Source organism: Dendropsophus ebraccatus, chromosome 7 (genome assembly GCF_027789765.1).
Source record: "Dendropsophus ebraccatus isolate aDenEbr1 chromosome 7, aDenEbr1.pat, whole genome shotgun sequence".
NCBI classification, from domain to species: domain Eukaryota; kingdom Metazoa; phylum Chordata; class Amphibia; order Anura; family Hylidae; genus Dendropsophus; species Dendropsophus ebraccatus.
Genome location: NC_091460.1, coordinates 147,615,847 through 147,632,823, shown reverse-complemented (window position 1 = coordinate 147,632,823; position 16,977 = coordinate 147,615,847). Strand labels below are relative to the sequence as shown.

At 51.8% G+C, this 16,977-nt stretch overlaps 1 protein-coding gene across 5 annotated transcripts in view; it reads left to right on the top strand.

Annotated features, from left to right (window-relative positions):
- The window catches only part of FBXW7 (F-box and WD repeat domain containing 7), a 173,678-nt gene that overhangs the window by 124,666 nt on the left and 32,035 nt on the right, over positions 1 to 16,977 (top strand). Inside the window, exon 1 of one of the 5 annotated variants that reach the window (XM_069978690.1) lies at positions 16,202 to 16,525. The exons of 2 other annotated variants lie outside the window; for them this stretch is intronic. Coding sequence is in view for 1 of the 3 variants with exons in the window: in XM_069978691.1 (XP_069834792.1) it covers positions 16,487 to 16,525 (39 nt within the window). In the remaining 2 variants the exon portion in view is untranslated. Of the gene's footprint in view, positions 1 to 16,201; positions 16,526 to 16,977 lie in introns of those variants that run through there. 2 more of the 5 variants (XM_069978691.1, XM_069978689.1) reach the window with 2 other exon arrangements.

The window sequence follows — 16,977 nt, the reverse complement described above, 5'->3', positions numbered from 1 at the left end:
TCCTGGTCTCTCTCTCTCTCTGGTAAATCCTGGTCTCTCTCCCCCTGTGGTAAATCCTGGTCTCTCTCTCTCCCTGTGGTAAATCCTGGTCTCTCTCTCTCTCTGGTAAATCCCGGTCTCTCTCCCTGTGGTAAATCCTGGTCTCTCTCTCTCTCCCTGTGGTAAATCCTGGTCTCTCTCTCTCTCTGGTAAATCCCGGTCTCTCTCCCTGTGGTAAATCCTGGTCTCTCTCTCTCTCCCTGTGGTAAATCCTGGTCTCTCTCTCTCTCTGGTAAATCCCGGTCTCTCTCCCTGTGGTAAATCCCGGTCTCTCTCTCTCCCTGTGGTAAATCCTGGTCTCTCTCTCTCTCCCTGTGGTAAATCCTGGTCTCTCTCTCTCTCTCCCTGTGGTAAATCCTGGTCTCTCTCTCTCTCTGTGGTAAATCCTGGTCTCTCTCTCTCTCTCTCTCTCTGGTAAATCCTGGTCTCTCTCTCTCTCTCTCTGGTAAATCCTGGTCTCTCTCTCTCTCCCTGTGGTAAATCCCGGTCTCTCTCTCTCCCTGTGGTAAATCCTGGTCTCTCTCTCTCTCTCTCCCTGTGGTAAATCCTGGTCTCTCTCTCTCTCTCTCTCTCTCTCTCTCTGTGGTAAATCCTGGTCTCTCTCTCTCTCTCTCTCTCTGGTAAATCCTGGTCTCTCTCTCTCTCTCTCTCTCTCTGGTAAATCCTGGTCTCTCTCTCTCTCCCTGTGGTAAATCCCGGTCTCTCTCTCTCCCTGTGGTAAATCCTGGTCTCTTTACCTATGGTAAATCCTGGTCTCTCTCTCTCTCTCTGGTAAATCCTGGTCTCTCTCTCTCTCTCTCCCTGTGGTAAATCCCGGTCTCTCTCCCTGTGGTAAATCCTGGTCTCTCTCCCTGTGGTAAATCCTGGTCTCTCTCTCTCTCTCCCTGTGGTAAATCCTGGTCTCTCTCTCTCTCTCTGTGGTAAATCCTGGTCTCTCTCCCTGTGGTAAATCCTGGTCTCTCTCCCTGTGGTAAATCCTGGTCTCTCTCCCTGTGGTAAATCCTGGTCTCTCTCCCTGTGGTAAATCCTGGTCTCTCTCTCCCTGTGGTAAATCCTGGTCTCTCTCTCTCTCTCTGGTAAATCCTGGTCTCTCTCTCTCTCTCTCTCTCTGGTAAATCCTGGTCTCTCTCTCTCTCTCTCTCTGGTAAATCCTGGTCTCTCTCTCTCTCTCTCTCTCTGGTAAATCCTGGTCTCTCTCTCTCTCTCTCTCTGGTAAATCCTGGTCTCTCTCTCTCTCTCCCTGTGGTAAATCCTGGTCTCTCTCTCTCTCTCTCTCTCTGTGGTAAATCCTGGTCTCTCTCCCTGTGGTAAATCCTGGTCTCTCTCTCTCCCTGTGGTAAATCCCGGTCTCTCTCTCTCCCTGTGGTAAATCCTGGTCTCTCTCCCTGTGGTAAATCCTGGTCTCTCTCTCCCTGTGGTAAATCCTGGTCTCTCTCTCCCTGTGGTAAATCCTGGTCTCTCTCTCTCTTCCTGTGGTAAATCCTGGTCTCTCTCTCTCTCTCTGTGTGGTAAATCCTGGTCTCTCTCTCTCTCCCTATGGTAAATCCCGGTCTCTCTCTCCCTGTGGTAAATCCTGGTCTCTCTCTCTCTCTCTGGTAAATCCTGGTCTCTCTCTCTCTCTCTCTCTGGTAAATCCTGGTCTCTCTCTCTCTCTCTCTGGTAAATCCTGGTCTCTCTCTCTCTCCCTGTGGTAAATCCCGGTCTCTTTACCTATGGTAAATCCTGGTCTCTCTCTCTCTCTCTGTGGTAAATCCCGGTCTCTCTCCCTGTGGTAAATCCTGGTCTCTCTCCCTGTGGTAAATCCTGGTCTCTCTCTCTCTCTCCCTGTGGTAAATCCTGGTCTCTCTCTCTCTCTCTCTCTGTGGTAAATCCTGGTCTCTCTCCCTGTGGTAAATCCTGGTCTCTCTCTCTCCCTGTGGTAAATCCCGGTCTCTCTCTCTCCCTGTGGTAAATCCTGGTCTCTTTACCTATGGTAAATCCTGGTCTCTCTCTCTCTCTCTCTCTCTCTCTCTGGTAAATCCTGGTCTCTCTCTCTCTCTCCCTGTGGTAAATCCCGGTCTCTCTCCCTGTGGTAAATCCTGGTCTCTCTCCCTGTGGTAAATCCTGGTCTCTCTCTCTCTCTCCCTGTGGTAAATCCTGGTCTCTCTCTCTCTCTCTCCCTGTGGTAAATCCTGGTCTCTCTCTGTCCCTGTGGTAAATCCTGGTCTCTCTCTCTCTCTCTCTATCCCTGTGGTAAATCCTGGTCTCTCTCTCTCTCCCTGTGGTAAATCCTGGTCTCTCTCTCTCTCTCCCTGTGGTAAATCCTGGTCTCTCTCTCTCCCTGTGGTAAATCCTGGTCTCTCTCTCCCTGTGGTAAATCCTGGTCTCTCTCCCTGTGGTAAATCCTGGTCTCTCTCCCTGTGGTAAATCCTGGTCTCTCTCCCTGTGGTAAATCCTGGTCTCTCTCCCTGTGGTAAATCCTGGTCTCTCTCTCCCTGTGGTAAATCCTGGTCTCTCTCTCCCTGTGGTAAATCCTGGTCTCTCTCTCCCTGTGGTAAATCCTGGTCTCTCTCTCCCTGTGGTAAATCCTGGTCTCTCTCTCCCTGTGGTAAATCCTGGTCTCTCTCTCCCTGTGGTAAATCCTGGTCTCTCTCTCCCTGTGGTAAATCCTGGTCTCTCTCTGTCTGTGGTAAATCCTGGTCTCTCTCTCTCTCTCTCCCTGTGGTAAATCCTGGTCTCTCTCTCTCTCTCCCTGTGGTAAATCCTGGTCTCTCTCTCCCTGTGGTAAATCCTGGTCTCTCTCTGTCTGTGGTAAATCCTGGTCTCTCTCTCTCTCTCTCCCTGTGGTAAATCCTGGTCTCTCTCTCTCTCTCCCTATGGTAAATCCCGGTCTCTCTCTCTCTCTCTCTCTCTCTCTCCCTGTGGTAAATCCTGGTCTCTCTCTCTCCCTGTGGTAAATCCTGGTCTCTCTCCTTGTGGTAAATCCTTCTCTCTCTCTCTCTCTCTCTCTCTCTCTCTCTCTCCCTCTCTCCCTGTGGTAAATCTTGTCCTGGTCCCTCTTTCTGTGGTAAATCCTGGTCTGTTCGGTTATTTCTGGCTTTTCATATAAATCTTACTTACTCTGTCATTATTTTTACCTCACAACACAACAGGACCTTGTTCCTTTCTCTCTCACACAACAGAATGCTGCTTCCTGTTACCTCACAGCACACACTGACTTGATCTCCACACAGGATCCTTCTATGCCCCTCCTCTCTTTCCCAGCATGCACAGCACACATCTGCCTGTTAACTCCTTCACTGCTGGACAACTACCAATGTTGTGTGCTGGCACTCTCTAACTGCCAGACAGAGGTCATAATTAACCCTTTAGGCCCAGTTCACATGAGCAAAAGCGGCAGAACTCCATGGCGGAGCTCTCTCACTCCGTGCTCAGTGTCCCGCGTATGCGCCCTCCCATAGAGATACTGCAGGACACTGAGCACGGCGGGAGAGCTCCGCCATGGAATTCTGCCGCTTTTGCTTACTGTGAACTGGGCCTTACAGTAACAGTTAAACTTACCCTGGGCCACATGTGTCTTTGTGACCTGTCAAAGGTTTTTTGTTTTCTTTTAGTGACAGTAACACTTTAAGCGCTGGCTTCTTGTCATTGTCGCAGTAGCGCTCTAAGTTAAGCAGATTATTTATTCAGCATGGAGGCTGTGATATTTGCGAGGTCCTGTGCATCACCATTTATGCGGTTTTCTGTTTGTTACGCTAGCTTTATATTCTTATTTTGGTTGAGTGGTCTGCTACAGCCACACGTTCCTATCCCTAAATCCACAGCCAAACGGAGCACGATCCAGCAGCGGGTGCCAGTGAGGAGGCCTGTCTGTGTGTTTGGAACCTGACAATGATCGGTCATGTAGCTAATGATTGCATTGTTATAGTGTGGTGGTTTCGTAGCGGCTGCATATGCTTCCTGCATTCACCAACTGCCCAGTTCTGGCTGCACGTATGACCGTCATTATGTGTTATGTATCACTAAACCAGAGAGATGCCAGGCCTGTCCGGGATGACATGCGACACCGTATCCGGAAAAAAGACCAACATTTAAGGATAGAAAGTGTTAGATTGGGTCTCTTCCCTCCGGGTAGCGCCGTCCTGCATGGAAGTCATCCAATTACCTAATTACATTGCCGCCACAAGAAAGGACACAGTCCCGGCTTTTTTTTCTTTCTCTTTGTGCTTTCTGTGTATTTGAACTAGCTCTCATAGGAAGCCGCCTGGTACGTGAGAAGATGTGCTCAGTGTAAGAGAAACGTCCTTCACGTAACTTTCCACACCGTTCTAATACACGACTGCTCGATCAGCCAAGTTTGGAGTTGATTTTCCCTTCCGTACCTCTGAAAGATGAAGATATTGAGGACGACGGACGTTTTCCTACCAGTCATGTTGCTTCAAACAATATAAAAGAGAAGACAAAGGAATCGGTTCGGGAAGAATCAGTTGTCCTGTAGTACCGGTATGGCTTCCGCTGCCTCGGCGTTGAGCTTTGTTGGTGCGTTTGAGTACTCGAGAGGGTACGTCTTATTTTGCTGCATATAGGTTTGGAAGGACGTTTCATATAGTGGCGTTCTCCTCCATGGGGGATGTTGTGAAGGTTAGACCTGCTTCCCATCTGGGATATGCTTTATATTTTAAGAAGTAGTGACTCATCCAGGGAGAACGGAGAGCTGTCACATTACACGATTTGGTGGAGATTCGTGTCACACATCCTGAATGTATAATTCTTAAAATAACATTGTTTTCTTGTTACGGAGAGTGAGCGGCATGAGGAGGTAATGTGGTGCGGACGTCTCTGGTGATGTCATTGGCCCAGTTCCCCATTTACCTTCTGATTAGCATTAGGATTTTACATTTCAGTATTTTTTATTACTATTACAGCTTTTCTGTATAATCAAAGACCCCACTGACATCTCATGTGCCATCTGTTGCTGGTACAGGTCCCTATTCAGGAAGTATACTATAACGGACTGCTTGTATGTGTGAGTGTGCCGTGGTGTATGACGACGCATCTACCTGGCATATACCTGCAGTGGAAGATGTGAATTGGGCCCAGTGTAAATATATGATTTCGAAGTATACAGTGAGGTTTGTCCACAGGGCGTGCAGCACAAGTAATGGATGTCCGTGCATGTTGTAGGATGTACGGATATTTTTATAGTGATAGTAAGCTTCATTTCTATGCAGATGGGTTCAAGCATGTCCAGTGTTCCTGAGCTGCGCCTGATGGGAACGCCAGATGCAACAAGTAGTGATGAGCAAATCACTAAAATTCAGAAAATTGTTCAACTGCATGGGCAAACCCAAAGTCTCGGCATTCAACTGCTAGCGTCTGGAGAAGTTGGATGCTGCCCTAGGCAGGGCTCCAGACTAAAAAATTTACCTGGGAGCCATTGGCTCCTAACCTGAAAAATTTAGGCGCCAAATAGAATATTTGGTCGCCAACATTTTAAACCATGTAAAATTGATGTTATGTTACATGGGACTTACTGTGTGCAGAGGCCGCGGCAGCCTCCTCCTCCTCCTCCTCCTCTTCCTTTAGATCCTTTCTTTTCTTAGTTTGAAAATGTTCAACATGGAAACTTGCAACTTGACAACCATATCCAGTCTGACTCAGTACTTCAGCTTCACTTGGCTAGCCTTTTAATGAGGCTTACTCTTCTGAACTTGAACTTAAAGGGAACCTGTCACCCCCGGTGACGGGGTGACAGGCTCCCAACCCCCCGTTAGAACCCCCTATACTCACCTCATGGCGCCGGGTCCCGCTTCTGAAGATGGTCGGGTCACGGAGATCTCAGCCACTGCAGCCCGGCGTGCGCTGAGAGATGAGTCCAACACTCATAGAGAATGACGGGAGAGTCCAGCGCTCCGTCATTCTCTATGAGCGTTGGACTCATCTCTCTGTGTGTGCGCCGGGCTGCAGCGGCTGAGATCTCCGTGACCTGACCACCTCCAGAAGCGGGACCCGGCGCGATGAGGTGAGTATAGGGGGTTCTAACGGGGGGTTGGGTGACAGGTTCCCTTTAAAAGCTTGCAACAGTCTATACATACTGAGCTAGACTTATGACTGCAGCCATAGTGACCCCCCACAAGATGTGTATATAGATAGATATATCTCTCACCTAGTGACTAATGCAAGTGACCCCCTACAATACAGACACCTGAGGGGCCCTGATAATAATAATTGTGCATATATCTATCTCCCAGTGTCTGCAGCCAGTTTGTCTTACACTTATAGATGGCCCCCTCCCCTTATAGATGACCCCCTCCTTTTATAGATGACCCCCTCCTCCCCCCCATTATAGATGCCCCCTCTTCTCCCCCCCTTATAGATACCCCCTCCCCTTATAGATGACCCCCTCCTCCCCCCATTATAGATGCCCCCTCCTCCCCCCATTATAGATGCCCCCTCCTCCCCCCATTATAGATGCCCCCTCCTCCCCCCCATTATAGATGCCCCCTCCTCCCCCCCATTATAGATGCCCCCTCTCCCCCCCTTGAAGATGGCCCCTCTTCTCCCCCCATTATAGATGCCCCCCTTCTCTTCCCCCCATTATAGATGGCACTCTCTTCTCCCCCCATTATAGATGCCCCCTCCTCCCCCCATTATAGATGCCCCCTCCCCCCCCCCCATTATAGATGCCCCCTCCTCCCCCCCATTATAGCTAGCCCCCTCTCCCCCCCTTGAAGATGGCCCCTCTTCTCCCCCATTATAGATGCCCCCCCTTCTCTTCCCCCCATTATAGATGCCCCCTCTTCTCCCCCCCTTATAGATACCCCCTCCCCTTATAGATGGCCCCCTCTCCCCCCCTTGAAGATGCCCCCTCTTCTCCCCCCATTATAGATGCCCCCCCCTTTCCTCTATGCTAAGCAGTATTTTAAAAAAACAAACACACAAACTCACCTGACAACCCGCTCCCCCGGCGATCCTCTTCTTCTTCGGACGCTGTCCCCGGCTGATGCGCGGCTGCCAGGGGTGTCCCGTCCTATCCCCGGCAGCGCGTCGCGTCAGTGAGCTCCCTGTACGCCGGGGCTTGACTTCTGACACAGGAAGCGTCTCTGACGCGCGCTTCCTGTGCCGGAAGTCAGGGCCCCAGGCAGCTCACTGATGCGCCGTGCTGCCGGAGATAGAATGGGACACCCCCGGCAGCCGCGCATCAGCCGGGCATACTTAAAGAGACAGCGCGCCGCCGCCGGGGCCAGTCGCAAATGGCGCCCAGATTAATAAATCTGGGCGCCATTTGCAAAATATCAGTCGCATTGGCGACCATTTTGGTCGCCATCTGGAGCCCTGGCCCTAGGGCTGTATTCATGTTTTCAGGATTTCCTAGGGCTGCAGCCAACTTCTCCAGATACCGGGAGCTGACGAGAGTTTGGGTTCGGCCATGCGGCTAAACCTGAAAAATTTTCTGACATCACTAGCAACAAACTGAATAATTTGCATCCAACATCACATGCATAGTCTAGCGCCGGTCCCGGTGTGGTTGTGTGCAGGATATTTGAGCGTTCAGGCACTTGTAAAGCTGGTTATTATATTTAGGTCTATGGAGACAATGGACACAGGGATCTCACTGCTAGTCTTTGCTTGGGCTAAACTTGCTTCTTCTAGGCCCTAAATCAGTGCATAGTAACGGAGGGTCTATAACCCCCACCCCTGCCGATAATTCATCCCTCACCCCTGTCCCCCCTCTGTGTCTCAGGCCTCATACAATGGCCAGATGTTACATGGTTTTGTAGGCTTTTTAGCACTGAGTTCAGTGGGAGGATCTGAACTGCATTTCTCATAGAAGCCGCGGCTGAGATCCCAGCATAAGTAACCGCAGCCATAAATCCCCCCCCCCCATTAGCTGTGAGTGAGGGGATCCTTGCGCCGTCTCCATTTCTGTCGCCCATTGATGGAATAGGATGGATCTACACCAAGTAAATGGAGCTGATGATTTGCAGCACTTTGTAGTAAAGCAGACTAAACACATTGCAGATGCTAGGACGTAAATAATCTTTTCCTGCCTCCTGGAAATAAGTGTGTGAATGTGCTTGTGCCGACACCTGTTTAGGGTTATACTGCACTACAGTAGAGGAGGACCTGACTGGTGGGTAAGTGTACACCACAAGGGGAATAATCCTGGGTTATCTCAGCTTCAAAGCACATGGCGTGACCCCTGCATGCCGGACATTCCTCCCAGGCCCAGAGGCCTCTGCATAGACTGCAGCCTCCCCGGGGCCACAACAAGCACTACCTGGTGGTTAACCCATCGTGCTGAGAAATGGATGGGGATCATTAGGAGAGAGATGATAGTCCGTGTATACGTCCCCTAGATGTGGCTGCTGTGCGGATAAAGGTTAGGAGAGCGCACGGACAAAGGTTAGGAGAGCGCACGGACAAAGGTTAGGAGAGCGCACGGACAAAGGTTAGGAGAGCGCACGGACAAAGGTTAGGAGAGCGCACGGACAAAGGTTAGGAGAGCGCACGGACAAAGGTTAGGAGAGCGCACGGACAAAGGTTAGGAGAGCGCACGGACAAAGGTTAGGAGAGCGCACGGACAAAGGTTAGGAGAGCGCAGCGGCTTTGGAGGTTTCCAGCCTAATCCTTTTTGTCTTCATTGACAATGACAATTCTATCAGCGTTCGATAGATATATGATAGTCACTGTGTTTACTAGCCCAAAGCAGTGGCCACCTCAGGTTTCACCATACCTTGTTTTTCTGATGTCCAGATACCATATTGCATTTGATTTAACCCTCTCACTGCTGCCGGGCCGTCGGGACCAAGCAGGATTTTTCTTTCTTTTTTGTTGTTTGTGTCGTGCGTCCTTCACATGAAATTTTTGATTAGCGACTTCGATGAACATTCCCTTTTGTTTTGTGCTAAGGCCGCTCCAGTCTGAATGACATGTAGACACTATTAGGCCAATGCAGTTCACTAGACCGACCATTAAGACTAACTAGTACCTTCACTGTCAAGCCACGTGTGACTTTATGGTAACTAAGTCTCAACTTGACAGAAAAGTATGGTGTAAATAAGATAGCAGTGTGAGAAATGCTGCGTACGGTGAATCCCCCCACCATGGTCTTGTATGTCGGAGTATGTGTTACCTGATCCAGCCTTTCATTCAGTAGTAACAGCCGGCTGGAGGTGCTAGAGCGGATGAAGGTGCTAGAATGAGACTGCCAGAGGCCGTGTTCTGTATCTGCTGAGAGGCAAAGAGTATATAGGAAAGACAGCACCAAATAACCAGCACCCTGTCCCATCTGTACGACCAGTAACAAGACCACCGGACAGGAAGCAGGAAAGAATCTGGACTATTGGGCTGATGGGAGATTTCCCAGAATAATAACCAGCGTGAGCCGTAGGGGCTCATCTTCTTACAGGAGCAGGGTTGATTTTTACTAGTGATGAGCGAATACTGTTCGATCGAATAGATATTTGATCGAATAATGAGATATTCGAATATTCGATATTCGTGCGAATATCCCGCAAATATTCGATAAATATTCAATAAGCGTTGAAATCCCCCCAGCTTCCGGTTTTACCCTCCAAATGGTCAAATAGATGTTTTCACTAATCGAATACTTTTTACCATAGACTTTAATGATATCGAATATTCGAATATCTCACTATTCGCTTATCACTAACTTTTACCTTAAAGGTTGGCTTTGGCCCTGACTAGTAGAGGGATGTGTGTGTTAGCACTGCAGGGACACAGTAGTACAGGGATGTGTGTGTTAGCACTGCAGGGACACAGTAGTACGGGGATGTGTGTGTTAGTACTGCAGTGACATAGTAGTACAGGGATGTGTGTGTTAGCACTGCAGTGACACAGTAGTACAGGGATGTGTGTTAGCACTGCAGGGACATAGTAGTACGGGGATGTGTGTGTTAGCACTGCAGGGACATAGTAGTACAGGGATGTGTGTGTTAGCACTGCAGGGACATAGTACAGGGATGTGTGTGTTAGCACTGCAGGGACATAGTACAGGGATGTGTGTGTTAGCACTGCAGGGACATAGTACAGGGATGTGTGTGTTAGCACTGCAGGGACATAGTACAGGGATGTGTGTGTTAGCACTGCAGTGACACAGTAGTAGAGGGATGTGTGTTAGCACTGCAGGGACACAGTAGTACGGGGATGTGTGTGTTAGCACTGCAGGGACACAGTAGTACAGGGATGTGTGTGTTAGCACTGCAGGGACATAGTAGTACAGGGATGTGTGTTAGCACTGCAGTGACATAGTAGTACAGGGATGTGTGTTAGCACTGCAGGGACATAGTACAGGGATGTGTGTGTTAGCACTGCAGGGACATAGTAGTACAGGGATGTGTGTGTTAGCACTGCAGGGACATAGTACAGGGATGTGTGTGTTAGCACTGCAGGGACATAGTACAGGGATGTGTGTGTTAGCACTGCAGGGACATAGTACAGGGATGTGTGTGTTAGCACTGCAGTGACACAGTAGTAGAGGGATGTGTGTTAGCACTGCAGGGACACAGTAGTACGGGGATGTGTGTGTTAGCACTGCAGGGACATAGTAGTACAGGGATGTGTGTTAGCACTGCAGGGACATAGTACAGGGATGTGTGTGTTAGCACTGCAGGGACATAGTAGTACAGGGATGTGTGTTAGCACTGCAGGGACACAGTAGTACGGGGATGTGTGTGTTAGCACTGCAGGGACACAGTAGTACAGGGATGTGTGTGTTAGCACTGCAGGGACATAGTAGTACAGGGATGTGTGTTAGCACTGCAGGGACATAGTAGTACAGGGATGTGTGTTAGCACTGCAGTGACATAGTAGTACAGGGATGTGTGTTAGCACTGCAGGGACACAGTAGTAGAGGGATGTGTGTGTTAGCACTGCAGTGACACAGTAGTACAGGGATGTGTGTGTTAGCACTGCAGGGACATAGTACAGGGATGTGTGTGTTAGCACTGCAGGGACATAGTACAGGGATGTGTGTGTTAGCACTGCAGGGACATAGTACAGGGATGTGTGTGTTAGCACTGCAGGGACATAGTACAGGGATGTGTGTGTTAGCACTGCAGGGACATAGTACAGGGATGTGTGTGTTAGCACTGCAGTGACACAGTAGTACAGGGATGTGTGTGTTAGCACTGCAGGGACATAGTACAGGGATGTGTGTGTTAGCACTGCAGGGACATAGTAGTACGGGGATGTGTGTGTTAGCACTGCAGGGACACAGTAGTACGGGGATGTGTGTGTTAGCACTGCAGGGACATAGTAGTACAGGGATGTGTGTGTTAGCACTGCAGGGACATAGTACAGGGATGTGTGTGTTAGCACTGCAGGGACATAGTAGTACAGGGATGTGTGTGTTAGCACTGCAGGGACATAGTACAGGGATGTGTGTGTTAGCACTGCAGTGACACAGTAGTACAGGGATGTGTGTGTTAGCACTGCAGGGACACAGTAGTACAGGGATGTGTGTGTTAGCACTGCAGGGACATAGTACAGGGATGTGTGTGTTAGCACTGCAGGGACACAGTAGTACGGGGATGTGTGTGTTAGCACTGCAGGGACACAGTAGTACAGGGATGTGTGTGTTAGCACTGCAGGGACATAGTAGTACAGGGATGTGTGTGTGTTAGCACTGCAGTGACATAGTAGTACAGGGATGTGTGTGTGTGTTAGCACTGCAGGGACACAGTAGTACAGGGATGTGTGTGTTAGCACTGCAGGGACATAGTAGTACAGGGATGTGTGTGTTAGCACTGCAGGGACATAGTAGTAGAGGGATGTGTGTGTTAGCACTGCAGGGACATAGTAGTACAGGGATGTGTGTGTTAGCACTGCAGGGACACAGTAGTAGAGGGATGTGTGTGTTAGCACTGCAGGGACATAGTAGTACAGGGATGTGTGTGTTAGCACTGCAGTGACATAGTAGTACAGGGATGTGTGTGTTAGCACTGCAGTGACATAGTAGTACAGGGGTGTGTGTGTTAGCACTGCAGTGACATAGTAGTACAGGGAAGTGTGTTAGCACTGCAGGGACATAGTAGTACAGGGATGTGTGTGTTAGCACTGCAGGGACATAGTAGTACAGGGATGTGTGTGTTAGCACTGCAGGGACACAGTAGTACAGGGATGTGTGTTAGCACTGCAGGGACATAGTAGTACAGGGATGTGTGTTAGCACTGCAGGGACACAGTAGTACGGGGATGTGTGTTAGCACTGCAGTGACATAGTACAGGGATGTGTGTGTTAGCACTGCAGGGACATAGTAGTACAGGGATGTGTGTGTTAGCACTGCAGTGACACAGTAGTACAGGGATGTGTGTGTTAGCACTGCAGGGACATAGTACAGGGATGTGTGTGTTAGCACTGCAGTGACACAGTAGTACAGGGATGTGTGTGTTAGCACTGCAGTGACACAGTAGTACAGGGATGTGTGTGTTAGCACTGCAGTGACACAGTAGTACAGGGATGTGTGTGTTAGCACTGCAGGGACACAGTAGTACAGGGATGTGTGTGTTAGCACTGCAGGGACATAGTAGTACAGGGATGTGTGTGTTAGCACTGCAGGGACACAGTAGTACAAGGATGTGTGTTAGCACTGCAGGGACATAGTAGAGGGATGTGTGTGTTAGCACTGCAGGGACACAGTAGTACAGGGATGTGTGTGTTAGCACTGCAGTGACACAGTAGTACGGGGATGTGTGTTAGCACTGCAGGGACATAGTAGTAGAGGGATGTGTGTTAGCACTGCAGGGACATAGTACAGGGAAGTGTGTTAGCACTGCAGGGACATAGTACAGGGATGTGTGTGTTAGCACTGCAGGGACACAGTAGTAGAGGGATGTGTGTTAGCACTGCAGTGACACAGTAGTAGAGGGATGTGTGTTAGCACTGCAGTGACACAGTAGTAGAGGGATGTGTGTTAGCACTGCAGTGACACAGTAGTAGAGGGATGTGTGTTAGCACTGCAGGGACATAGTACAGGGATGTGTGTGTTAGCACTGCAGGGACATAGTACAGGGATGTGTGTGTTAGCACTGCAGGGACATAGTACAGGGATGTGTGTGTTAGCACTGCAGTGACACAGTAGTAGAGGGATGTGTGTTAGCACTGCAGTGACATAGAACAGGGAAGCGTGTGTTAGCTGTGGTTAGTAAACCAGGGATTGGGACTTTTGGCCGTGTGGACAGCTGCCAAATCCTGCTGGAGGATGAAAATTCCATCTCCAAGAATCTTTCCAGCACAGGGAAGCATGAAGAGCTCTAAGATGTCCTGGTAGACGGCAGCGGTGACTTTGGTGTTGATGAAACCCAGTGACCTCCACCAGCAGATGACATGGCTCCCCAAACTATCACTGATAGTGGAAACATCACAGTAGACCTCAGGCAGCTTGGATTGGGCCTCTCCACTCTTCCTCCAGCAGCTTGGATTGGGCCTCTCCACTCTTCCTCCAGCAGCTTGGATTGGGCCTCTCCACTCTTCCTCCGGCAGCTTGGATTGTGCCTCTCCGCTCTTCCTCCAGCAGATTGGATTGGGCCTCTCCACTCTTCCTCCAGCAGCTTGGATTGGGCCTCTCCGCTCTTCCTCCAGCAGCTTGGATTGGGCCTCTCCACTCTTCCTCCAGCAGCTTGGATTGGGCCTCTCCACTCTTCCTCCAGCAGATTGGATTGGGCCTCTCCACTCTTCCTCCAGCAGCTTGGATTGTGCCTCTCCGCTCTTCCTCCAGCAGCTTGGATTGGGCCTCTCCACTCTTCCTCCAGCAGCTTGGATTGGGCCTCTCCACTCTTCCTCCAGCAGCTTGGATTGGGCCTCTCCACTCTTCCTCCAGCAGCTTGGATTGGGCCTCTCCACTCTTCCTCCAGCAGCTTGGATTGGGCCTCTCCGCTCTTCCTCCAGCAGCTTGGATTGGGCCTCTCCACTCTTCCTCCAGCAGCTTGGATTGGGCCTCTCCACTCTTCACCCAGCAGCTTGGATTGGGCCTCTCCGCTCTTCACCCAGCAGCTTGGATTGGGCCTCTCCGCTCTTCCTCCAGCAGATTGGATTGGGCCTCTCCGCTCTTCCTCCAGCAGCTTGGATTGTGCCTCTCCGCTCTTCCTCCAGCAGCTTAGATTGGGCCTCTCCGCTCTTCCTCCAGCAGCTTAGATTGGGCCTCTCCACTCTTCCTCCAGCAGCTTGGATTGGGCCTCTCCACTCTTCACCCAGCAGCTTGGATTGGGCCTCTCCACTCTTCACCCAGCAGCTTGGATTGGGCCTCTCCGCTCTTCCTCCAGACTCTAGGACCCAGATTTCCAAATGAAATGTAGAATTTACTTCCATCTGAGATCAGCCCCTTGGGCCAGTGATCAGCAGTCCAGTTCTTCTTCTCCTTGGCCCAGATAAGAGGCTTCTGGCCTTGTTTATCGGTCAGGAGTGACACATGGGATGTAACACTTGTAGCCCATGCCCTGCAGACGTCTGGATGTGGTGTCGGCTTTTGAAGCACTGACTCCAGCAGCAGGCCACTCTTTGTGAATCTCTCCCATGCCATTGAATGGCATTTTGGTTACAATCCTGGTAAGACTGCGGTTCTCCCGGTTGCTTCTGCACCTTTTTCTACCACACTTTTTCCTTCCACTCAACTTACCATTAATCTGCTTTGAACAGCCAGTTTCTTTAGCAATGAACTTTTGTGGCTTCCCCTCCTTGTGGAGTGTGTGAATGACGGCCTTCTGGACATCTGTCAGCAGTCTTCCCCATGATTGTGTTGCATACTGAACCAGACTAATGGTGTGTTTACACAGACAGATTTTTGAAGCCAAAGCCAGAAATGGATTAGAGAAGAGGAGAAATCTCAGTGTTTTCTCTATGACCTGTTCCGTTTATAGTCTGTTCCTGGTTTTGGCTTCCAAAATCTGACAGATAAATCTGTCTGTGTAAATGCACCATAAGGGACCCTTTATAACACTTAAGAAGCCACTGCAGGGGTTTTGGGTTAATTATTCTAATTTTCTGATTTTTGGGGTTTTCTTGGCTGTAATCCATAATCATCAACTTTAACAGAAATAAACGCTTGAAAAAGTTCACTCTGTCTTTTTAAGATACATGCAGACATCCTGTAGTCTGCTAGCCGGGGTGACCCTCTCTCGTAGTCTGCTAGCCGGGGTGGCCCTATTCTCTAGTCTGCTAGCCGGGATGGCCCTATTCTCTAGTCTGCTAGCCGGGGTGGCCCTCTCCTGTAGTCTGCTAGCCGGGGTGGCCCTCTCCCGTAGTCTGCTAGACGGGGTGGCCCTCTCCCGTAGTCTGCTAGCCGGGGTGGCCCTATTGTCTAGTCTGCTAGCCGGGGTGGCCCTCTCCTGTAGTCTGCTAGCCGGGGTGGCCCTCTCCTGTAGTCTGCTAGCCGGGGTGGCCCTATTGTCTAGTCTGCTAGCCGGGGTGGCCCTCTCCCGTAGTCTGCTAGCCGAGGTGGCCCTCTCCCGTAGTCTGCTAGACGGGGTGGCCCTCTCCTGTAGTCTGCTAGCCGGGGTGGCCCTCTCCCGTAGTCTGCTAGCCGGGGTGGCCCTCTCCCGTAGTCTGCTGGCCGGGGTGGCCCTCTCCCGTAGTCTGCTGGCCGGGGTGACCCTCTCCCGTAGTCTGCTGGCCGGGGTGACCCTCTCCCGTAGTCTGCTGGCCGGGGTGACCCTCTCCCGTAGTCTGCTGGCCGGGGTGGCCCTGTCCCATGTTTTGTTAGCCAGTTGGGCCATGTGCCCTAGTCTTTCAGCCGGTGCAGCCCTCTCCTGGGTCGGTAGCCGGTGCTCGGCTCTAGTTCATGAGCTTTTGGCTCGGTACCGGCCGCATACCGCATATAGTGTACGTGTAATGTGAATTGTACATGTAGCTGGCACCGGGAGGGTGAGTGTAGCGCAGTGAGCTCCCGGAGACGTTACCTCCCCCCGCCGGGTACCGATCACTCACGATAAGGGGGGGGGGGGTTCTCCCGGGGGTGACCGGCTGCCGATCCCCGCAGAAGCCGCACCGGGAGCCGTGTGATGAGAGGGAAGGTGCGGCGGCCGCGGGCCCTCCCTCCTCTGCGCTGACAGGCTCCGTGATTCTCCACATAATTGATGTGTGGGCTGTGGAGCTGGAGCCCGGACTGTACCATTGTGGCTCTTCAAACGGGGGAGGCCTGGTCGGATGCTCGCTGAGTGTCGCCTGTAGAAATCCGTGCAGCTCTGTGACACCGCCCCCGTGTTCCCCCCCCGGTGGTAGCGGCCGCCCGTGTGGAGTCTCTGGAGTTGCTGTCAGCGGGGATACTGGGATCCTGAGAGCTGCAGCCGCCGCCGCCTGACGTGTCCGAGCATGTCCACAGCACACGGCGCCCTCACACACTCCGCACCGGGATACGGGCTCCTCTCCTCCCCAAGCGTCTGCGCCCGGGCCCCCAGGAGCCGCTGAGCGGGGATACAGTGCGGAGACGCGGCTCACCCCACCGGCAATCATGGGCTTCTACGGCACTTTAAAAATGATCTTTTACAAAGTAAGTAGCTGTCCGTGCCGCCGTGCTGGGGGGCTGTGAGGGCGGGCGGGCAGCGGCTGAGGTAACGGGCTGTGAGGGCGGGCGGGCGGGCAGCGGCTGAGGTAACGGGCTGTGAGGGCGGGCGGGCAGCGGCTGAGGTAACGGGCTGTGAGGGCGGGCGGGCAGCGGCTGAGGTAACGGGCTGTGAGGGCGGGCAGCGGCTGAGGTAACGGGCTGTGAGGGCGGGCGGGCAGCGGCTGAGGTAACGGGCTGTGAGGGCGGGCGGGCAGCGGCTGAGGTAACGGGCTGTGAGGGCGGGCGGGCAGCGGCTGAGGTAACGGGCTGTGAGGGCGGGTGGGCAGCGGCTGAGGTAACGGGCTGTGAGGGCGGGCGGGCGGGCAGCGGCTGAGGTAACGGGCTGTGAGGGCGGGCGGGCAGCGGCTGAGGTAACGGGCTGTGAGGGCGGGCGGGCA